This window comes from Corvus brachyrhynchos, unplaced genomic scaffold (genome assembly GCF_000691975.1).
Source record: "Corvus brachyrhynchos isolate BGI_N302 unplaced genomic scaffold, ASM69197v1 scaffold239, whole genome shotgun sequence".
NCBI classification, from domain to species: Eukaryota; Metazoa; Chordata; class Aves; order Passeriformes; family Corvidae; genus Corvus; species Corvus brachyrhynchos.
The window spans coordinates 7,702,847-7,727,319 of record NW_008246057.1 but is presented as its reverse complement, the minus strand read 5'-3'; the positions used below and the strand labels follow the sequence as shown (position 1 = coordinate 7,727,319).

At 35.4% G+C, this 24,473-nt stretch overlaps 1 protein-coding gene across 5 annotated transcripts in view; it reads left to right on the top strand.

Annotated features, from left to right (window-relative positions):
- BRD1 (bromodomain containing 1) overlaps positions 1-24,473 on the top strand; it is a 56,507-nt gene that overhangs the window by 12,039 nt on the left and 19,995 nt on the right. For 3 of the 5 annotated variants that reach the window (XM_017745960.1, XM_008642538.2, XM_017745963.1), the window contains exons 2-7: positions 876-1,032; positions 7,964-8,095; positions 11,854-11,982; positions 12,924-13,236; positions 14,005-14,265; positions 17,507-17,995. In XM_017745960.1, the coding sequence (XP_017601449.1) occupies positions 876-1,032; positions 7,964-8,095; positions 11,854-11,982; positions 12,924-13,236; positions 14,005-14,265; positions 17,507-17,995 (1,481 nt within the window). The remainder of the gene's footprint in view (positions 1-875; positions 1,033-7,963; positions 8,096-11,853; positions 11,983-12,923; positions 13,237-14,004; positions 14,266-17,506; positions 17,996-24,473) is intronic. The other 2 variants (XM_008642539.2, XM_017745962.1) reach the window with 2 other exon arrangements.

The window sequence follows — 24,473 nt, the reverse complement described above, 5'->3', positions numbered from 1 at the left end:
AGAGCTGAAGATTTGTTTCAGATAAACTTCCTTTTGAATATAAATTTTGAGAGGCCAGTGTTGTGCTTCAGACTTGGACATCTATCTAACATGTCATTATTTGAAAAATAGGAATCAGTATTGTTGTGTATGATATTCATGCAGCACTTTCCTAGAGTATTTGCAAATGAGTGTATGCATAGAGCATTTGCATTTGTTAAATAGCAACTTTGGAGAAAATACTGTTTGATTTTGGTTGAGAGAGTTTGTTTAACTGTTCATATCATCCTCACTTGTGTCTTCTCTGTTTGGTTATTTTCATTATATGTCTGGGGTAAAATAATAATTGTTCCTGTGTTTTATATTTTTTGTTTGGTTTATTTGTCAAAAGTTTAATATTAATAGGGTAATACAAGGCTTCCATTGCATGCTTTTATGCAAAAAGTTTGAAGATGTATTGTCTGTAAAATAAACTACTGATTCTTTCTGTAGATGGCAACAAATGATCTGATGATTTTCAAAGTGATTTGGAGCTTTTTATCTGATTTCATTTTCAATAGGAAAATTATTATGAAATGCACATAAAGCTTTATTTTCGGCCCTAATCTGGGATTGCTCTTCCAATAATGATTATGAAAAAATTTATTCCCTTTAGCTTTATGAAGTATTTAAATGTATTTAGTAGAAACTGCAGTGTCAAGCAGATGTACTTGGTTGTAATTTACTGCTCAGAAATACTTGTACCGGAAGGGATCTTACTGAAAGAAATTTGTAACATAGTGATTACTTTTGTTTTTACAGTATGCATTCATATATATGTGATGTTTAACTTCCATAGATAAATATGTTGTATGCTTTGCTGTGCAAAATACAATATCAGTTTTTCCATGTTTTAGATTAAATAAGATTATGAATCAGGTGGCCATTCAGCGAAAGAAGCATTTTGTTGAACGAGTGCACAGTTACTGGTTGCTTAAAAGACTGTCTAGGAATGGTGTTCCACTGTTGAGAAGGCTGCAGTCCAGTTTACAGTCACAAAGAAACACACAACAGGTATGTGATACACTTTTTACTTACAAGAAGAAATCAGAAATTTTCTATTTTATTGAGTAAAAAATAAACTAGGAAACCTAGCACAAAGTAAAAACTTTCTTTTACTCAGGACTGAATAAATTCTTTACCATATTCTGAAGTGATATTACCTATACTGGCAGTCGGGAATTATCTAATACTTTTTAATATGTGAGATACTAAAAAAAAAAAAATTCTGCATCTTTTTCTTTTGTTTTGCTTAAATGTTTCACAAAAATACTATCATCACAAATATCATAACGCCATTTTTCTTTGGTTAGTGTTGGAGTTTTTGGGAACTCTTTCTTCAGTGTTCTGTGAGTTAGATAAAAAATAAAAATTTTTTGAATTGATCAAAAGATGCAAAGCAGATGTCTTATTTGACACTTGAAAAAAAAGTAGATTCTAACTGGGTAAAGGATAAGACAGCTAGTTTACAGTTTTCAAATTCAGATCTGTATTTCCCACCTTGTTCAGTAATAACAGAACAAAAGACAAGTTGTTGAAGTTCAAAGACCTGTTTCAACTTCTGGTTTCGCTTTTGACACAGTTAAGTGGGATTGTAGACATGCCTAAGTTAAGTTGTACACTCCTACGAGTTAAGTTTCTGAAAAACATCAAAACAGTGACTCCACATGGTCTGTTTTGGCTTCAAGTTAATGGATAAATAATTAAAACTTCTGAGTTGTGTGGATCCATGTGTACAGACTTTGAAATGCTGTGAAGCGTCATGATGTGGAAATTCTTACTGCATCCCCATTACCTTTTTTAATTGAATGGAATATGTAGTTGGCTGTGTTCTTTCCGTTCCCCAGATGTTTGACTTCCTGTAAAACAGCCTCTAAAACTTAGGAATTAATTTTATAATAATTTACTTGTATTAAATTGAATTTTTTTCCCCCTCTAAAGTGGAACTATTATTTTTGTTAGAGTTGTATTTCTGTTTGGTGAATTAAGTCATTGATTGAAGTAGTCATAAAAATACCACGGTCAACACTGCTTCCTAATTATTTGTTCTGTCATGTGTGTGTGTTTATTTTTTTAGCTTTTCCTCTGGAAAAATAATTAATAATTTCCAGAATAATTGAGATTGGAAAGGACCTCTGGAGGTCACCTGGTACAACCCCACTGCTCAAGCAGGGCCACTTAGAACAGGTTGTCCAGCACCATGTCCAGTTGGCTATTGAATATCTCCAAGGGTGGAAACTGCAGCCTCTCTGGGCAGCCTGTGCCAGTGCTTGGTCACCCTTACAATTTAAAAAAACCCCAGCATTCTTCTGATGTGCATTCTTACTTTGTGCCCATTGCCTCTTTTACTGTCACTGGGCACCACTGAAAGGAGCCTGGCTCTTATCTTCTTGCCTCCTCCCTTCAGGTATTTATGTGCATTGGTGAGACTTCTGCCCCTGAGCCTTTTCTCCTCCAGGCTAAACAGTTGGAGCTCTCTCAGCCTTTTCTCATAGCTGAGATTCTCAAATTCCAGTTACAGGATTCCTTTCAGGTGGAGTCAGCTTTGAATATAAATTGACCACTTGTTCATCTTGTTTTTATTGTTTCTATATTGCTCCATTTTGAAATTTGATTAATCTTTTACTTTTGCCTCAGAAGTTCTGAAGAGTGATGCCTGGCAGTTTATCTAATTAGTGTTACCTAATAATAATTGAAATTCATTTATTCAGATAATAAACTTTTTTTTTAAATGAGCTTGAGTCCTTATGAAATACTGAAGTGAAGCACAGAAGTGTGATGCTATTGTGGCAGTAGAGAACTAGATCACTGTTAGTGTCTGAAAAATTAACGTGCCAGTTTTCTTCTGGGATGGCATGATAAGGCTGCAACATTTCTATGTATTTAAATAATGACTGTGACAATAAAACTGTAATTGTAACTGATGTTTGATTTAAATAAAATAGGCCCTTTGATATCAGCATTTTAAAATTCAGTTGCCTATTTACACTTTGGTACAAACAGTATTTCTTAATTTTCTTTTCTAATTTGAGAATGATTCTTAAATAAGGAAATAATAAAAATATATTCTAAATAAATTGGAAGCTATTTATATTGGTCTGTTAAAACGTTTGTTCTTTGAAAAGTAAAATCTGGTTTCAAGGCAGGCTGAGTGTTAAATGATTCTGTTGATGAAAAATGTGTAGTTAGTGCTTTTCAGTGAGTAGCAAGTGTCCTGTGTATGACATTGTGTCTTCTCCATAGCACCTTCAATATCTATTTATTAAAGTAGTCATAACTGCAAGGCATTTAATGTATTTTGTTACTACCAAGTATAAACCAAATTATGATCAAGACATTAATAAACAGCTATGGCATAGCTGTTGTGAGAAAAATCTCACAAAAATTTTTAGATAGGCATGATTATTTTGTTAATTTCAGTCCAGGTAGGAAAATTATTTTTATTTTATGTGAGGGAGTCAGAATATCAAGAAACCTACATAGATTTTTCAGTTAGTCAAAGAAGCATAAACAGTGATGTAATGCAGATTCAGATTTTTTTTTTTTATTGTTACTTAAACAGAAAAGAACTGTTATAAGGAGGAACCAAAACCCTGAAAATGGTTTCAGGATGTGTAGTAGAATGTGATTTTGATCCCTCTCTGGTTACTAGAACAAATTTGGCAAAGGGAGAGGTCTTCATGACCTAGATTTACTTCCTAATAAATGTGTTTCAGAGTTCAGTTATGGTATGATTGTGAAGGTCCAAGAGTTCTAAATGAGGCAAAAAGACCTGGACTGCCTCACAATCTGCAGGAACAAGGAACTGTCTAAGAGAATGGTTTATACTCTCACTTCTCTCTCCACCTAGAAATTAAGGAAGGTTATTGGAATACTCTAATAAATTTACATCCTCATTATTTTAGTTTTTTTCCCTGAACTTTAAGAACGCTTGAATGAAAATAAGGTGTGAAATTTAAATGTAGAAGCTTGTTGCTGCTGTAGTGAAGTTAGTTTAAAGCCCCTGTTAGAAGAAATACAGAAGAAGGTGCCGATGACTTAAGGTCACACCTGCACTGAAGATTTCATTAAGAACACAAGTTGCAGCCACTAAATGGCTTTGTCTGACTGTCATACAAGTCCAGCAGAGCATGCTAATAAAACTTAATTGTATTGCTCAAGTTCCAATTTCATCACTGTCATTCTGTTTTTGTTTGTATCCTATTAAGTTACAGTCTCTGTAAGGAGTGAGGCTGTTCTCACACATTCACATCCAGAATAAGGAGGGATATGGTGCTACACTGGCAGTGTTCCTGCTAATATGGAGAGACTGGTAGCGTGCTAATGGTGAGACTAGTTCTCAGTTGCTGCATGTTCTTTGTGTAGACTTAAAACTGTTTTCCTCTTCCCTCAGTATTGATTGATGCCTTTCCCTGGTCTTAAAAATTGAGAGCCAGACACGGTTAAGGGAAAAAAGGGTTTTTAGCTCGGTATTTAATAAGGATCCTTATGGTACACCACTTCGCCAAGGTGGAATGCACCGACATGCACCCACTCGATAGATCGTGTATACAATTTATAGACCTTGCAAATGAGCATATCTGTCAAAGATTCTCTAATGAGAGGCTTGAGTGATTAGTGTGGTATCCCCCCATCCCAAGGAATTCCCCCCTGGATGGGCCTAATCTTAGTTTACAGGATGTGTTCTAGAGAGGACCTTGGTTTCTCAGGACAGTCTAGGGCTTTCCAGCCTCCATCTGTGACGCTTCCAGGATGTTTGATCTCCTGGCTTAACAGAATACTAGGACTATGCTAAGTTATCGGACTTACGGAATTACAAGTATGCATGCTAAGAGCACTGAGGATAAATAAAAGGTATATTGAAGAAAAGGCGAAAAATCATCATGGCATCATAATAAATGTGTAAGTTTTAGCTTTTCCAGGTAATACTATGTTCGGCAAGAACTAAGTACATTGGAAAATCATAGACTTACAGAATGGTTTGGAGTGGAAGGGGCCTTAAAGATCATCTAGTTCCCACCCTGCTGCCATGGGCAGGGACAGCTTCCACTAGACCAGGTTGCTCAATGCCCCACCCAACCTGGCCTTGAACGCTGTCAGGGATGGGGCATTCACAGCTTCTCTGGATAACCTGTTTCAGTGTCTCACCACCCTCAGAGTAAAGAATTTCTTCCTAATATCTAATCTAAATTCCCCTTCTTTCAGTTTGAACTCATTGCTCCTTGTCCTATTAGTACAGTTCCTGATGAAGAGTCCCTCTCCAAACAAGAGTTTCTTTATGAAATTTTCTTGTGTCATCAGCCAAATGAAACTTGGTGGCTCTCAGGACAGTTATAGAGAAAGAAAGACTTAGAAGAAGAAGAACTTTCCTACCAGAAAGTTAATAAAATTTTTATCAGAAAGCTAAAAATTTTGAAAGGAACTCTTTCTGTCAAGTTTTTACTGGTTGGTTGTTGAAAACCACTCCATCACACTCTCTTCAACTTGCCTGGATCTTTTAATCTAATTAAAGTATCTATTGTATGTCACGTAGTAAATAGATTAGGGCAGAGGAGGGTTATCTTAGCTATTAAGCTGTAAACTGTCTGCCAACATTACTTTGCACAGAAGTGTCAAAAGATTGGAGGCTTGCTATTGATCCCCAAGCCAAAGTGCCATTTAGAAAGGTAGTGTATGTGTACAAAAAAATAAAGGGCAAACAGGGTGCTCTTGATATTTTGAGTCACATCCGCAGATTGACAAGTATGTACCTATTCTGTGGAATGAAATTGGTGAAACAACTGATTCAGGTAAAAGATTTTTATTTTATTTGAGTGCAACTGCACCTTGAGGTTTAGCCAAATACTTAAGTCTCTAATAAACTACCCTAAAGCCTGCTGTACCATCATTTTTTCTTGCTGTATTTAAGTTTCCTGACCCACCCTAAAACTAGTATGGCTTTGTTGACTTAGCTTTCATCAGGCTCGGTTCCCCAGTTTCTTAAATTGCACAGTTACATAGGGCAAAAGAGCAGACTCTGAATGGTAGCAAGCAAGGGGATGACAAGCCTTCTACTTTTGGCAGTCACCACAATTTAATTTTGGTTCTGAAAAACAGTAGAAGTGAAAAAATAGTACAGCTAAGTCAGTTAAGAGTTAGGTTGCTTTTCCACACATGGGGTCTATACTCAGAGATGAAGGGGTGTAGGAGAGCAGCAATTAGTGGCAGTGTAGACTTCCTATTTCAGTTAGTCTCTTGAGAATTTTATGGAATTGAAAATATTAATATTCTTTTATGTCAGAGTTTACTTTGAACTATTTTGACCCCAGCAGTTAAATTATGTTCTGTTTATGTCAAGATTTAACTCTTTAAAAGAAATTATGACTGTCAGTTGTAATAGTCATTGGGAAAGGGAACTAGAAGTTTCTAGCTCCAGTTTTTAGGTTGTTTTTCTTTTTGGTTTGTTTTTTTTTTCTCATTGAAAAGAGGAACAAACTGCTATTTCCAGACTGCTATATTCTAGTACAGAGATAGTTGATATTTTAAGTATTTCCAACTTCAGTGAAGTCAGAGATTCAAATGAACTAAGCTTTATCTCTGCAAAGTATATAAAGCAATAAAATACAACGCAGATGATAGAATTATAGCACTGGCAAATCTATTAGATAATGTTTTTAAACTTCCAGGTTTTGTAGTTTTCTTTTTAGAGCCAGCTGTCTGAAAAATTGGACAAGCTTCTTTTAGTGGACCTGTGGTACTTCTAAATTATCCTTTTCTTAAGGAATTTATGGCTTTCAGTGTAATAATTTGTGGTGTTGTTTGTTGTTCATCTGCTTAGGCACTTTGCTTAATACCTCTGTCTTCTATATTTTATAGCTTATGGAATTTACTGTTTTAATTTTAGCTTTGAGAACACCCTCCCTCCAAGATGACTTATCAAGTGTATATTGCATTATGCTAGTTACGGGCAAGCATGCAAAGTTTTGGATATCTCTAAGAGATGCTTTTATAAAATTCTCATTTTTCAAATGTAATAATTTTCCAAAGCAGATGTTTCTTTTGTGTACTTGGTGCTAATATCAGGACTTCTGTTTCTTTATGGCCTCTTTTCTGGTGAATTACGAATACCATTTGAATCCTGTAAGTAGAATTCCAGTATCCTCCCTTTTCCATATGAAAAATAGTAAAGGGAAACAATCACTGGGTTTTGTATGTACAAATCAATCTAAATAATGCAAATGCTCAAACATTACTTACTCTGAAAAATGCGTAAATTAAATTCTTCCATCCATTTTCCAAAAGGGTGTATTGCTGCATTATTCACCTGCAGTACCATTTGAAGTTACTGTATTATCTAATAAACAGCTTTTCATCTCCCATCCTCACAAGCCATAATTACTTTGTTTTGTTACAAGTGTGTCCTAGTTCTGCTGGGTGTGGGGGACATGGACTGTGATGACCACATGAAAAATTTGTTTCTACCAGGCTGGAGTTCCTGAAGAAACTGATGGTGTTCACCTAGTTTGGATTTTGATGCAAAAGTTGTATTGTGTTTTGCAGCTTGTTGGATTTCTAGGTTGCTGTTTGCTATGTTGCTTCTTCTGATGTCAGTAGCCTTTGCCACAGGATTGCTGTCCAGTTTAGATTTTATTTTCAATTAGACCCTTGAGTAACTCTGGAAAATACCCTGACCACAAGTTTTCTCTTCTTGCAGCATGAAGCTTATGACCAAGTGCCATAACTACAAGACAGTAGTTTTTCCCTTCACATGCATACGTTCTGTAATTGTATAGAACAATTGTATAATATTGTATATTATTGTATATAATATATATATAGTATATATATTGTATATTGTATTATATTTTATATTGTATTATATTGTATAATATAATATATTGTATGTATTGTATAAAAAGAGGCATGCATTTTTCATTTCATGAAAACATTTTGGTTCTTTTTTTAGAGAGAAGATGATGAAGAAATGCAAGCCTTAAAAGAAAAATTGAAGTACTGGCAAAGGCTGCGCCACGATCTTGAAAGAGCACGTTTATTGATAGAACTTATACGTAAACGTGAAAAATTAAAAAGAGAACAGGTAAATGGAGCACCTTTTAATTTGGTGAAACTTTTCTGAAGGAAAGATAATTTAAGTATTCTCACACACAGTTTTTTCAGTAGAAGGACTGCTGTATTTTAATCCTCACATAGGGTCAAGTAATATACATGCATGCTGTGCATTCAAACTATTGAAAATATGTAAAATTTTCATAGAATCATAGAATGGCTTGAGTTCAAAGGAACATTAAGGATCATGTAGTCCAACTCTTCTTCAATGAACAGGGACATCTTCAACTATATGAGATTGTTCAAAGTCCCATCCAACTTAACCTTTAATTTTTCCAGGAATGAGGCATCTACCACCTCTCTGGGCAACCTGTGGTTCCAATGCTTCACCCTCACTTTAAAAAAATTATTCCTTATATGTAGTCTGAATCTACCCTCTTTTAGTTTAAAACTATTACTCCTTGTCCTGTCACTACAGGCCTTACTAATCAGTTTGTCCCCATCTGTCTTATAAACCCCCTTTAACTACTGAGAAGCTGCAATTAAGTCTCCTTTGGGCTTTCTCTTCTCCAGGGTGAACAACCCCATTTCTCTCAGCCTTTCTTCAGAAGAGAGCTCCAGTCCTCTCTCTGATCATATTTGTGGCCCTCCTCTGGATTCACTCCAACAGCTTTATGCCCTTGTGTTGGGGGCTGCAGAGCTGGATGCAGCAGTCCAGGTGGGGTCAAACGAGGGCAGAATAGAGGGACAGAATCACCTCCCTTGACCTGCTGGCCACACTTCTTTTGATATAGCCCTGGATACCTTTGACTTTCTGGGTTGCAGGCGCACACTGCTGGCTCATATTGAGGTTTTCATCCACCGTTGCTCTCAAGTTCTTGACAGGGCTGGATCTGTTCATTCCCCAGCCGGGATTGATACTTGGGGTTGCCACAACCCAGGTGCAGGAGGACCTGGAACTTGACGGTGTTGACCCCCATGAGATTCCCATGGGGCCCACTTCTTGAGCTTGTTCAGGTCCATCTGGATGGCATCCTGTCCTTCAGATGTGTCAACTGCACAATTCAGCTTGGTGTCATCTGCAGATTTGTTGGGGGTGCACTTGATCCTGTGGTCTTAAACATTTCTGGTTCCAGTACAGACCCCTGAGGGACACCAGTCATTACTGATCTCCATCCTAAGTCTGAGCTGTTGATCACTGCTCTCTGGATGCAGCCATCCAGCCAATTCCTTATCTATGGAACAGTTCACCCATTGAATCTTCATCAGTTTCAGTTTAGAGAATCTTCATCTCTCTTCAGTTTAGAGAGAAGGATGTTGTTGGGGACCATGTGAGAGGCCTTAGAGAAGTCCAGATAGATGACATCCATAGCTCTTCCATTGTCTGCTGATAGAGTTACTCCATCATAGAAAGCCACTAGGTTGGTTAGGCAGGACTTGCCCTTGGTAAAGTTGTGCAGGTTGTCTCAAATCATCTCCTTGTCCCCCACATGGAAGCTTTGCATAGCTTCTAGGAGGGTCTGTTCCATGATGTTTGCAGGAGCAGATGTGAGGTTGACAGGTTGGTAGTTCCCACGGTCATCCTTTTAGCCTTTTAAAAAATGGGTGCAATGTTTCTCTTTTTCCAGTCACCTGGGTCTTCACTTCATTGCCATGACTTTGCAAATATCATGCAGGGTGGCTTGGCTACCAGACAGCATCCCTCTAGTCTTTCCAAAGTACCTGTCCCTGCTTTCACTGCCTGTGCACTTCTTGCCTGTTAGTTTGCTCAGTCAAGTTTCAACTTACCCCTGCCAGTCTCTTGCCTTACTTTCCTGATTTCTTAAACCTAGGTATCAAGAGCTTTTGTGTTTTATTTAAGACACATTCAAGATCTGCCGCCAGCTCTGTTTTGCTCCTTTCTCTCTGAGGGCAGTCTCCCATGGCATCCTATGGCCAAATGCCTTGTACAGCTGGAAGTTTGCTTTCCTAAAATTAAGGATGCTAATTTTACTCTTCACCTCACCTGTATCTCTGAGGAGTATGAACTCCATCCATGTTTGATAACTGCAGCCCTGGCTGCCTCCAGTCCTGACGTCTCAGATTAGCTCACTTGCATTGGTGACCACCAGATCCTCTATCACATTCCATCTCGTAGGGCTGTCTATTACTTGCCATGCAAAATTATCTGTATAATGCATTCCAAGAGTATAATGCATTCCTACAGCTTGTCATGCTACTTTTCCAGATGTCAGAGTGGTTGAAATCCCCAGTAGGACAATAGCCTGTGAAAGTAACGCCTGCTGTAGCTGGAGCAAGAAGGCTTTGTCAGTAGGCTCCCCTAGATCTGAAATAAATGCCAACAATATAGTTCCCTCACTCACCTCAGTGTTTAGGCTTTCAACCTGCTCATGGCTTTTCTTGAGACAGCTCTTCACAATATATTAGTTTCTCAATGTAAAGGGCAACCCCGCTACTCCTTTCTCCCCTCTTTGCCCTTCTGACCAGCTTGTAGCCATCCATAGTCACACTCTAGTCATGGTATTCATCCCACCAAATTTCAGTAATAGAAATTAGGGCAGAGCTCTCGAGCAGCACTGTGACCTCCAGCTCCTTCTGTTTGTTGCACATGCTGTGTGCATTGGTATAGAGAAATTATTTAACAAGACATTCTGTTAGACTTGGAAAAACGATTGGTTTCTGAAGAACTGTAGAAGATTTGATCTATTCAGGTTTTCCCAATACAGATCCATGTACTGTAATCCTTCTGTCCCAAAAAAAAAAAAAAAAAAAAGCTGTATCTGAAGTCCTACGACATTCTACAGTTAACACTGCCAGGAGAAGAGATTTGAGGAAATGCTAATGCAGAAAGATAAACTTTTATATGAAACTGTGAAAGCAAAATGTTTGCACTTAGGAGTTTTTAATGGTCCTTATTTATGAAAACACCATTTTGTTTTGACTTTCGCAAACTGTGAACATTCATTTCAAGCTTATAAAATTTGTCATTCTGGAGTGTTTTCTGGAATTCTATGCATCATTCATGTTCATTCACATATCACTTACTATACACATGTATTATTATTTATATACATGTATTTTATGTATGTGTGTTTGCTTATACTTTATTGACATTTTTATATTATATGTATATACACACAGCTTTAATTTTTCATTAAGAATTTACTTTTGTCATAGCAAGACTGTTGCATTGCTGATAACTCTTTAGATGGCCTGAAAATTAAGCTACAGAGGAATTGAAATAGTGTCAAAAATAACGAAAATTCTGAAGGACGTTCAACTATTTGAAGATGTTGATTCTGTTCTTTGAAATTATTTTCTTGGAATTTATGTAGAACATTGTCTTTCCAATTACTCTTTGTTTTGGTCTTATGTAGCCTGTAAATCAGATTCTCTTTTTAAACTTTGAACTTAGCAGTATAACTGAAATTTAATTTGAAACATGTTACTTTTACATTGTTGGTGAATTGTGAAGCTGTTATTTTGTAACATCTTTTCAAAAAAAATACATGTAAAAGTGTAACAGAATTCTTACCTATAAAATACAAATTTGAGTTCTGGGAAGCTGGAGTTGTAGGAATGAGAATGATTTTTTTCTTATAAAATCATTAGCTGAAAACCTACGTCAGACAAATGCCAGCTGATGATACTGAAAGTAGTACTGAACTAATTTATTTAAATGTATTTGTATTTTATTTCTTATCTAAAATACTATACTATTGCTGCAAAACAACTTTAATACAGATTGTTAATGAAAAATGCTCAATTGGATGACTGTTACTTCTTTAGGTCAAGATTGAGCAGGTTACAATGGAACTTCAGCTTATTCCATTCACTGTCCTTCTGCGATCGGTTCTGGATCAGCTGCAGGAAAAGGATTCTGCTCGAATATTTGCTCAGCCAGTGAACCTTAAAGAGGTACGTTTGCAGCTGTGTTTCCTGGTGTTTATGTATGGCTTGGTGGCACTTAAGTACAAGAAATGAGTCATTACATGCAGAGTTAGAAACAGTGTTACCTTTTAATCTTTATTCTGATAATTAACATTATGAGTTACGATTTACTGCTATGAAAGCCTTTGCATGTTTACATGCCAAAATAGTTTCTGGGAAATACTTCTATGGAATGTTTGGTACATATTGATATTTTTCAATAAGATGATTTTGGTAAAGCAAATTTGAAGGGTATCAAAAATTGAAATGCAGATACTATGTTCGTACTTGAAGGTGAAACTAGACAGACTTAGCTATACGTGCGTGTGTGTGTGTGTGCATATACTGCATGCACATCTGTTTATTATACATAGAATCATTAAGATTGAAAAAGATCTCCAAGATCATCAAGACCAGTCTTCAACCTAATACCACTATGCCAACTAAACCATATCACAAAGTGCCACATCCATTTGTTTTGAACACTTCATGAATGGCAACTCCACCACTTCCTGGGGAGCCTGTTCAATTCTTAACCGCCCTCTTTCAGTGTAGAAATTTTTCGTGATATTCAACCTGAACTGCCCCTGGCACAATTTGAGGCCATGTCCCCTTGTCCTGTCACTAGTTGCCTGGAAGTAGGAGTACACAAAACCACAGAACTAAAAAAAAAAAAAAAAAAAAAAGTAGTTTCAGCATCTCTCAGTAGAGCTCAAACTTGTTACCCAAGATGCAGAATATTGTAATATGTAAACTTCTGTTGGCAGGCAAATGTTTGCAACATCAAGATGTGCAATTCTAAGTTACATTTTTAATTTCTTGTATTGAGGTGTTACAAAATACATTTAAGTGGATCAGTTAGTAACTAATGCTGCTTTGGCTGTAACAAGACAGTTTTACCCATTTGTGTTTTAAATATTTATTCAAAGGTTCCAGACTATTTGGATCATATTAAACATCCTATGGATTTCTCTACCATGCGAAAACGGTTAGAAGCTCAAGGCTATAAAAACCTCGCTGAGTTTGAAGAAGACTTCAATCTTATCATAGATAACTGTATGAAATACAATGCAAAAGATACAATATTTTATAGAGCTGCAGTGCGGTTACGAGATCAAGGAGGTGTAGTTCTCAGGCAAGCCAGGCGAGATGCTGAAGGAATTGGCTATAACAATGAAACTGGAATGCACTTACCGGAAAGGCCTAAACTTGAGTCACCCCAGCCTTTCTCCTGGGAAGATGGTAAGATGTTTTTCGATTATTTTTGGAAGTTGCATTTTTCATTGTGCACAGAGCGTATGTTCCATACAGATGTTTAGGATTGTTGCTGTTCAGTTTGCTAACTAGATTCCCCATCCCCCATTAAAAACACTGCTTGAAAGATTATGGTGTTTCTGTTCTACCAGATCTGTCGTTAGACATCAGTGCCATCTGGATTCTGATTTTGGCACAGTCAGAGCCTAATGTAACAACTTACACAGAAAAGGTTTTTAAGTTGATTGCTTTCTTTCACATGATGTAAGACATGGAAAATGACTACCAGTGTTCATAAAGCTCAATATATTTTTAAATAACCTACTGTATTAAAAAATTGAGCACGTTTGTAATGCTAGGAATTAAAATTTATTCTTTTGACATACACGTGAGTTTTCTAAGGTTGGGCAGTGGAGGAGAATAATTAACACATTTCTTTTATAACTGTAATTTTGTCCTTTTCTTTAGCAAGAAGGAATTAATCTATTAGAGTGGGAAGGATTAATTATGTCTTCCTTCTGACCTTTTACTTCTTTGCTCTACTATGTAATTTTTTTGAGCAAAATGCTGGTTAAGAAAAATAGTAAATATATAGTAGGAAATATTTCACCATTTCTGACTCTAATCTAAACAGGTTTTTGACAGTATTTTTTTATTTTCGCATGTGATTTTTTTTTCCTCCTCTTGGTATTATTATTCTGAGAAATATTCTGGGAAATGCTAACATGTTTTCAATTGTACGTGTTTTGACTTCAGTGGATAGGTTACTGAATCCTGCAAACAGAGCACATATGTCCTTGGAAGAACAGCTGAGAGAGCTGCTAGAAAAACTTGATCTCACCTGTGCAATGAAATCCAGTGGGTCAAGGAGCAAAAGAGCAAAGCTGTTAAAGAAAGAAATCAGCATTATTCGCAACAAACTAAGTCAGCAACACAACCAGGCTCCCCAAATAGAATCAGGTATTGGAAGTTTCGAAGAAGAAAGTGCATCATTAGAACAAGACGGAGAAGAAGAAGGTAAGATTGTAAACCATGTTTAAATGAGTACTGTTCTGAACCATTTCAGTCAGGTGCTGTAATGTGAATAATAATGTGAATTAAAGAGTTTGATAAATTAATATTCGTTACGTTTAAAATACTGATTTTAAAATTAAAATATTAGTTTTGAAATATGCAAATAGCTGCTTAATCACAACAAATATTTTAAGAGTAGAATGATCTTAAAAAAACCTCCATCCGTTATTTTTCATGGTAGCAAGGCTTTAAAAATTTAAGTGTTACAAAGTGAAAGTGCAAACAATCTCATAGGAAAAGCAGTTGGAAATGGCTGAGTGAAAAATATCTTTGTACTTTTGGAAATACACTTAAATGTCGAAATATGTATTAGGGATCATGTGAGCCTTGGTCAATGGTAATGAAGACTCTGGCTGTTGTACTGTGTTTTTAGCCTTTTTTATTCTCTGCTCTAGACTCTGGGGAGGAGGATGGGTAGGTTTTGGGGTTGTTTATTTATTTATTTATTTATTTATTTTAAATAAAGCTAACTATTGATAAGACCTAACAAATTTCATGTATCAAGTCAGCTGTATCTACCCAGCTCTTCCCCTTTTTCTTCTCTTCCTCCTCAAAACATTTGTCTCAGAACTGCATCTACTCTTGGCTAATTGCCATTGATTTCAGTGAGAGCAGTGTGCTAGGACTAACTTCGTATTTCATATTTGAATATCATATTTGCATTTTTAACTTTTAAATGAGTTTCGGAGGTTTTTATTGCTCATTTTTAAATGATGCAGAAAAAATCTGTCACTCAAATAAGAATTCTGTTGACTTTGTTTCATGATTAGCTCTAAGAAACTAAACTTTTTCTTTAGGACAGTTAGAGATGGGTTTCATTTTTGAATAAGTGCACTTTGTTTCATGATTAGCTCTAAGAAACTAAACTCCTTGAATAGGAGGAGGAAAGAGCTCAAGGGAAAGTGGAAGCACAGTAATAAATAAAATGGTCTCTCTCTGTTGCAGCTTGATGCTCTCAAAATTTTTGGAAGGTGAAGTCAATAAAATGATTGTCCTTAACTGCCATTCAAACAGCAACTTAGTGTTTAATTGCAAACATAGAACTTGCTGGAGATTTGAGCATTGTTAGAAAAAGCATACATGAGTCAGCGCATTATCTTGTTCTGAGGCTTTTAAGTGTTCTCAAAATGTTTAATGGATTGGGTTTTTTTAATTTGGGTGTTGTTTTTAATTTTCAAGTGATGATGGTATTAAAATAGTCCTTTAGGAATGTGAGTTTTGGCAGTGAATGAATCCACAACTTATTTGTAGCTTAACCTTTTTATGCCACAGCCTTTCACTTCAGCTATTTTTTGTGAAAAAAATAGTCCAAAGTGAGCAGTAGCTCTTTTCTTATATTTACAGTATATTACAGCTTTTTAAATAAAATGTAGTGAAAGGCATGATCCAGGGCTGACTGGCATTGTTGTTACGGTTCTGATCTAGTGAAGAGTAATAATAATTAGTTCAAATTTCAGTTCTCAAATGGAAGGTACATAGACGAGTAAAGAAAACAAATTGCCCAAAAAAAGATAAGAAAAGTATTAGAATCCTGTGCCCAGGATCTCTACAGGAGGTGACTTTGGTAGAGCTGTGAACTACCCCTCCTTGCAATTCAGTTTCCAGTCTCGGATCATCTGAAAAATACGGTACCAGAATAACCCCATGAAATTTAGGTTTTATTTCTAAATAATTCTCAAGTGGTTTTATGTTCTTAAATATTTTTTTGAATATTTTCTAATTACTTGTAAGAAAATCAGAATTTGTTCACAAAGAAAGTCACCTTGGAGATTCTAAACTATAGCATTTTTTGATTGCTGGTAGTTTAAATGTGCTTATCTGACTGTACATTTCATTCTTCTGTTTTCCTGAAATATTAGTTACCAATTCTAATACCTGCGTGCCTTCAAATGATGTGAGCACAGTCCCACTGTATTGTAAAAATAGGTATTTTTAATATGAACTATGCTATTATTTGATTAAACCTTAAACAACAGGGTAGAGATTTTTCTGCACTTAGAAGTCATTGATTTCCAAGTGAACATTGCTGGGCCAAAACCAAACAACAGACTGCAAATAGAGAACTTTAAATGCTTGGGGATTTTATGCCTTTCTTCAGGTGGCATAGAAAATTTAACTAAGTTTAAATATTTTATGTGATAACATAAATAATGCATTGGTATTATACAGTTACTCTAGAATAAGTATTGTCTTCTATTTTGGAAGCTAGAAGGGTTTTAACATCTTTTTGAGTTGATAATTATGGGTTAGGACATCCTTCTGTTTGTATCAGGGTATGCTGCAATGGTAGAATGTTTATTTTCTTTCCAATTACTTGCAATGAAAAACTGAAACTACTTTTATACACCCACTGTCATATCTCTATTGTCTTTTCCCAGCATGGATTTAGGGAAACTGAGTGGGACATGATCATATTAAAAAAAATTAAAATGTGGGGCAGGGGGAAGGGGCCTGGAGAGAAACGGTAGAGGGTGGTTTTTCTGATTTCTCCTATCAAGTCTGCATTGTGAAGTGTGTTACTTGTCAACTAGTGGCTAATCAAGATGCAAGGTTTTGGGGGTGTTGGGTTTTTCTCCCCCATTTTTTATTACTTTTTCCTTTTGGTAGATAAAACTTCTGGTCACAACTGTAAAACAGCTTTACAAATCATACCCTTATGTAGATTTTGTAACACATTTTAGTTCACTGAAGTAGAATAGGTTACAAAATTTTTATTTTTTTTTACTGGTTATCTGATAAAATTTTTCGTAGGCAGATAAGGTGAATATTGATAAGGTGAAATAGATTAAAATGTATATTATCAGAAATTTTACTTGAATGGCAGTATAATTGCATTTAACAGATAATGATCCACCACCCCAACTTTCTAATGAAAAAATAGGTTTTGTAGTTTTTAGTTAATGAAACTAACATAACTGCATGAGAGGAAAAAAGTACTTATCCAGGTATAAATTGTTAACACCAACTATAAACATCTTCTTCTCTACCCCTGTTACATTCCCAGTATAAAAGTAGGAACTACTAACTAGGACAGATTGTTGCTAGACAAGTTTTGTTTTTAAAATGTTATGCTTTGTTTCCAGACAACAATTTATTTGGTGGGCTGCACATTTATAGTGAGTTTTATAATAGACTTTATAACTGCAGGTTTTCAAAAATCACACTCTATTTATAATTTTTTCAGGAGATAAATCTCCCCCTAAACTTGAACCATCAGATGCATTACCTCTTCCTTCAAACTTGGAGACTAATTCAGAACCACCAACCCTCAAACCAGTAGAACTCAATCCAGAGCAGAGTAAGCTTTACAAAAGAGTAAAATTTGATAATGAATTATATAGCACTTCCATTCAGAAAGAAATAAATGGACACACTCCAGAACACTTACTTGACAGTAATCTCAATGAGTCGACTGTTTCTGCTGTAGCTGAGTCATCAACTGATGTAAACAGACGTACATCCATTCTCTTCTGCAAATCGAAAAGTATAAGCCCCCAAAAGTCTGCAAAGAACACTGAAACCCAGCCAACTTCTCCACAGCTAGGGACCAAAACCTTTTTGTCTGTAGTCCTTCCAAGGTTGGAGACACTTCTGCACCCAAGGAAAAGATCAAGGAGTGCATGTGGAGATTCTGAGGTTGATGATGAGTCCCCTGTAAAGCGCTTGGATACAGGTAAATGTTTACAAAACTTATTTGAATGGATACATCTGGAAAGTTAATACACCTGTTAATTTTTACGTACGTGTGGTTGTTAATCTTCGGATTTTAGGACTTGAAACAGGCTGTCCTCACAGTTGAGTAGTTATAGTTGAGAAAATGGTTACTCATTTTTGTGTTGGCCCTTGACAGTAACACCTACTGAACCAAGTTTGGGTTCTTTGGTTTCATGATGCAGTTTTTAAGATTACACATACGGGTGCGTGATTTTTTTTTTCTTTAGTTGAAACCTGTAGGAAAGATTAATCAGCTGCTTTTTTTCCTGTTAAATTCCATGGAAACTTGACATACGGTGCCAAAAAGAGAAGGCTTGTAAGCAGGAGCATGAAAAATACTTGTGCCATGTATGATTTCATTTTGCCAAGTGTTACTCCAAGCATATTTTAACATTATGAAACTGATGACTGTGTATGAGGCACTTTATATATCTATGTATTTTATGGAAGTGTTAAAATCCCAAAGTAAAATGACACTTCATGTAGTTTTTTTTTCTTTAGTCTGTTCACTTTAAGTGAAATTGAAGGATCTGAGTGGAAGATTATGGTCTTAAAGAGACTTCTCTAAAGGATATTTTAAAGAAAATGTTATCTTGATACATTAGTGCAGAACAGCTCAAGACATTAATCACATCTTTTACTTAGCACACCTTAGTTCTACTAATTTGAGAAGTTTGTATAAAACCTTTGAGGAATAAAAGGAGCATAAGGAAATTACTTATGGATATCTCCCTGTCATCCGTGGCTATTGCTATGGATGAAATAAGTACTCTTTCATTGTCATGTTGGGAACCCTTAGCAGATATGAAAACAGCGTGTGGGGAGTTGTCTTTGAATGAAAGAGATAGGAGTTTAACATTGTGTGAAGATGTGCTCCAAAAGCTGGGGAAGGAGAGGGGCTTATATCTGGAGGGAAAAGGGGAGCATTATCGATTTTTATGTTGTTTCTTTTTTGTTTGTTTGGTGGGAATTTTTTTGTTTTGAATTGTGGGATTTTTTGGGGTGTGGGGTGGTGCTTTTTTTTTAGTTAGTTGGTTAGCTGGGGTTTTTTGAATGATCAGGTGGAGACACTAATGATTCTAATGCTGGAATCATGGCATGAGAAGATGTTATGTAAGATTTAGTGGGGGGAAGTCTCTTTCATTTGTATTTTTGGGGTTCTGTTTGGTTTTCTTCTTTGGGAAGCCTCAAATTCCATTCCTTTTCCTGACACCTTGGAAAGAGCATGCAGATCTGGTCTGGTACTTTGGTTCTGAAGTAAGAGCCAAGTGAAGGTAGTGTGATTATAGAAATGAGTTAATGTTTATTAATAATATAAAAAGCTTTGGTTTCCAAATATCCTAATTTGCCAGTTTATAATCTAGATAATTTCATTATGTACCTGTATATAGATTGCATTTTATCACACACAGTGAATCATTTTGTGCTAGATTACACCAGGAATTAGTACTAATTCCTTGAAATTTTTATATTGAACATTGTGAATTTTTTCTTTGGGGGAAGGAAAAGGCTTTTATTTTGTAAGAAAGCTAACTTAATTCTTAAAGGGAAAAAAAAGGCAGCAACAAAACCAAAACCCACCAGATTTCTGAATATGTTTAAATTCAGCTATTTTGCTTCTTTTTTTCTTGGAGTTAGGTGTATGTGGAGCAAATGTGCTTTTGATTAGCTTCAAAACAAACAACCCAGTTCCAGGAATAAAATCCAGAAGCTCTGAGATTTTTCTGTTGTTATTTTAAAACTAAATTATGTAGTCTCTTCCTGAAGCTAGTAAAGCTATAAACAGAATTAAATCTATGTAGAACAAATACTTAGGGGGCATTCATAGTTAGAATTTCTACTTGTTCAAGAAGAATGAATTGAAACAATTTAGCCAGTTAATATTCACCTGAAAATGTTCTAGTTATTCTTTAATAGCATCTTGTTTTTTAAACATATATGGTTCATACAGGTGTGGCAGCTTATCAGATCTTACTCCTTTTATTAGGTTTCTTGTTTGCAACCAAACATTTTGCTTTCACAAAGGAAATTTTATTCCTCATGTTATTTTCAAATTTGTGTCTCCATACTAATTCAAGCAATTTGCAGTTGGAAATTTAAAAACAGTTAAGATTTTTTGTGTATGCAGCTGATGTTGATTCATGCAGATGTCTGTATTATGATAAAAATGCATCAGATCATGTATACAGTAATACATTATTTCTATTTATTTTTTACAAAATTTAATCTCATGCTGTAGGTAAAAATGTTTTTATTCAGTAGAATCCAGCAGAGCTTTTTCCAAAGCCACCCAATCATAGGAAAAGGCATGCCACAGGCTTCTTATGTGCGTTGACATGATTTAGCAGCTTTGTGGGAAGTCCCTGCAGTTGAAAATGAATTATTGTTGCACAGTTTTTTGAATGGTGTGAATGTTAAATATCCTTAATTTTACTGGATATAGAAAAAGTCATTAAAAAGAACTTTGCTTAATATGCAAAGCATTGACATTTTAAGTGGTCGAGAGCAGCACTGTCACATCTTCTTTTCCTTCTTACCTACTCATAGCCAGTGTGAGGGTTTTTGGCATTATTTAAGGATGTCTTGTCTTTTCTGTCCTGTACTGTACAGTCTCTTCAGTGTTTGCTGCTTTCTTGTCACTCCTGTATTCTTACATGATGAAGTTCAAAGGAAGACTCTAAAGTTTATTTAGTTGAGTAAAACCATACCTACTTGGTTGTTTCACTACTATTATAGAGTGCTTTTATTGTGCTCTTTTGACTTACATTTGGGGTTGGCGTTTTTGCCAGTTATTTTCAAGGACACACACAGGATCCACTGACACACTCCTTTGTAAGTGTGGTGTCCCATATGTTGTTGGTTTTCATACACAAGATTACTGAAATGCCAGCTCTTTTTCAGTCATATTGAACAATATGACTTAACCTTCAAAGAGGACTGAAAACAGTTCCTTTCAATACTCTGACCTTTTATATTTGAATCTTTAAAATACATGAAGCAGTAGTGTAGTGTAATCTTAAATTTAAATTTTCTAGTGCTCTGCTAGGGCATTATCACAGAGCACATCTGTCTTCGTAGTTGCTATGTGGAAGCTGACAGCTACATAGTGGAAACGTGTTTAAAAATTTCCCATACATACTTGATGTATTTTGGGTTTGCTTCACATGGTATCTAGCAACAATTTCAAAAAAAAAAATTGTTGGTTTTACTTAGGAAATTTTGGTGACATCAGAGATTGATGTGTGATTCTTGAAGGTTGGGCATGTCAAATCAACTGTGACCAAGTTCAATGACCTTTTCTAAATAGCCATTGCATACTTAAATCGTTTTTGTCAGGGAAATAGTTGGTGCAGTTATTACATCAGAGAAAAATGAAACTGATTAATGAATAGAAGGCAGATTTACTGGCCATTAAAAAATCTGCCTGTATCAGTTATGTAAGATAGCAGATGGAACAAAGTATTGTTTTAAGAAACCTTTTTTAACATTGTAAAATGCTAGATTATGATCAGATGAAATTTGCATGTGTATTTGGTGTTATCAATCATCTCTAAGCTTTCGTAAATTTGGGTTAATAATTCAGAGTTAACTGTTATAGTACTCTCTGTTTTAATTAGAAACTAAGTATTTAAAATACACTATCCTAAAACAACCACTGTAACTTATCACAGAATCAGGATTTCAAATAGTGATTATTATAGTGCAGTATGTTGTGTTTCTATTATTTCTTGGCCAAATAGAAGTAATAGAAGATTTCAATGAAGTATGTAATTTACTTCATATTCTTGCTTCCAGCTATACAGATTTTCTCAGGGTACTGAAGCAGATGTAAATGAATATCTAGAATGTGGATCGCTGAAACAGAATACTTCACACAGTGAAAAGCATAGAGTGGGGGAATTTATCATTTCTTAATATATACTTCACATACAGTTATCAGTATACAACAAAGATTCCTTATTAAGTCTATTAGTAAAATGTTGGGCTGACTTTGTTTCTGCTTGACTACTACAAAATGATGGCACTTAAGAACTGCCTGCAAATAACCTGAATATGAATTCCATTTGCATTTGATAGAATTTAATGATGTGATGTAATGTAGTGATGACCACTATTACTTAATTTGATATAAGAGTAGAGATTATGCCTGGAGTGAAATGGAACACAGTTTATTTTTTAAATTCTTGAGTACTTGATTTCTAATAAATCTTTGCCTCTCTGGAACACAGCCCAATTTGGCTAAAAGTCAGGCTTTATGTGCGCAGCATTCAGTTACCATTCACTAAATGGAGGAAGTGAAACTAAACTATGCACATCTAAGAAATTTACGTCCTCGAAATAAATTAAAAAACTAAAATAAAGGTTCCTCAGCCAAAAAACCCAAAGAAATTGGTATAGTTGCTCTTCTGGTTAGCCTACACAGGAATGATAGTACATGTGCATGTTTATCTATCTATCTATAATCTCTATTCATGAGTCAAGTGCAGCAATTTCACTCGATCTATTGACAGATCCACAGTCCTGATTTGTTGTCTTTAAGTGCATAGTGATTGTTTCATGTGAAGTCTGATGTGAAATTTAGTTATTTGAGCACTTAGTGATGTCTAAGAACTTTAGCTGCCTGACTTCAGGAGGTTTGAAAACATAAAATATTTTAAGGTGCATTTGCAAGCAAAGTATTAGAGATTGGGAAGGCCTAAAAGGAATTATTCCCAGGATTGTTAAATTTGTCAGTGTTGAGATATGGGAACTACAGGAGTCTGACTGCTGAGTTGTCAGGATGAGTTTGATTGATTGGTTTTCTAACGGGTTGATAGGCCACTGGGAAACGTAGGACCATTTGCTCAGAAAATAAAGCAAATTAAGGAGAGAAATTAGGAGGAAAAAAAAAGAACCTTGCTGCATTTCTTCATTTGTTTTTGACTCACTCAAAGTTTGGACAGGAGTTCTGGCAGCCTTAGGAAAATTTCTGCCAACTGAATTTCTGGGAACATTTTGGGAGGTAGGGGAGGGTTTTTGTAATACACGTAGAATAAAATAAGTGCATAAGGCAGAAAGAAGGGGTAGGAAACTATTTATGCCAATCAAAACTCACAATGACTTTTAAGAAAATAAATGTTCCTTTTGGTTTTATTTCATATAAATAATCGTAGTGTTAACTTCCTGACTGTGAAAAATCCTTTTCTTATTTCTTGATTTATATTACTAAAATAGAGGGAGTTGGAGCAACATAGTTGAGAATGGTGGGGATTGATGAACACTTGGATAAATGGCAAGTTTGTGCTTTTTTCAAGGCTTGTGACATGTGTGCATGTGTAAGGTACATTATACACTAGTATTCTCAAAATTTTTCTTGGGTCTTAAACATCTTAATTTCTTTGAAAGTGTTGTCTTTTGGGGTATTTTTAAGATATTAATTATTAACACCCAACTTAAAGTTCTTGGACATCACTGATCCAGTTAATTATTAACCCAACAATTGCTGTGTTTTCTAAGATGATTATAACCAAACCTTCTGCAATAAATATTTGTAGAAGCCCCTCTGTTTTTCTTGATGCTGTAGGAATTGTGGAGCATTTTGCTGTGTTTGGGTATTGCCTTTTTTTTTTTTTTTTTTTTTTTTTTTTTTTTTTTTTTTTTTTTTTTTTTTTTTCTCTTTTTTTTATTGATGAACACTTGGATAAATGGCAAGTTTGTGCTTTTTTCAAGGCTTGTGACATGTGTGCATGTGTAAGGTACATTATACACTAGTATTCTCAAAATTTTTCTTGGGTCTTAAACATCTTAATTTCTTTGAAAGTGTTGTCTTTTGGGGTATTTTTAAGATATTAATTATTAACACCCAACTTAAAGTTCTTGGACATCACTGATCCAGTTAATTATTAACCCAACAATTGCTGTGTTTTCTAAGATGATTATAACCAAACCTTCTGCAATAAATATTTGTAGAAGCCCCTCTGTTTTTCTTGATGCTGTAGGAATTGTGGAGCATTTTGCTGTGTTTGGGTATTGCCTTTTTTTTTTTTTTTTTTTTTTGATACTTAGCTCATTTCTTGGCCCAGGTTTGGCTTTCTAAAAAATTAAATGTCATAGTCCCCTATGTGCTTCATCTGTGACATTTAAGACTATTTTTTTCTGTGTGGTGCAGATGGTAAACAGAACTGTGGGGTTTATTGAAGATATTTAAAAAGCTAGTGAATTTGGAGATTCACACATGCTTTTTATAAGTGTGTTCTTAATTTATTTAAGAAGACACTTGCCATGGTGTTGGGGCTGAGTATAGATGATCTACCTTCAAATTCACAGGCTTAGATATCGTGAAGTCCCCTTGTACCAGACACAGAAGGTACCAAAGTGGATCAAGTCAGCTGACTATTTGGAACATCGTAGAATAGTTTGGGTTGGAAGGGGCCTTCAAAGGTTATCTAGTCCAAACC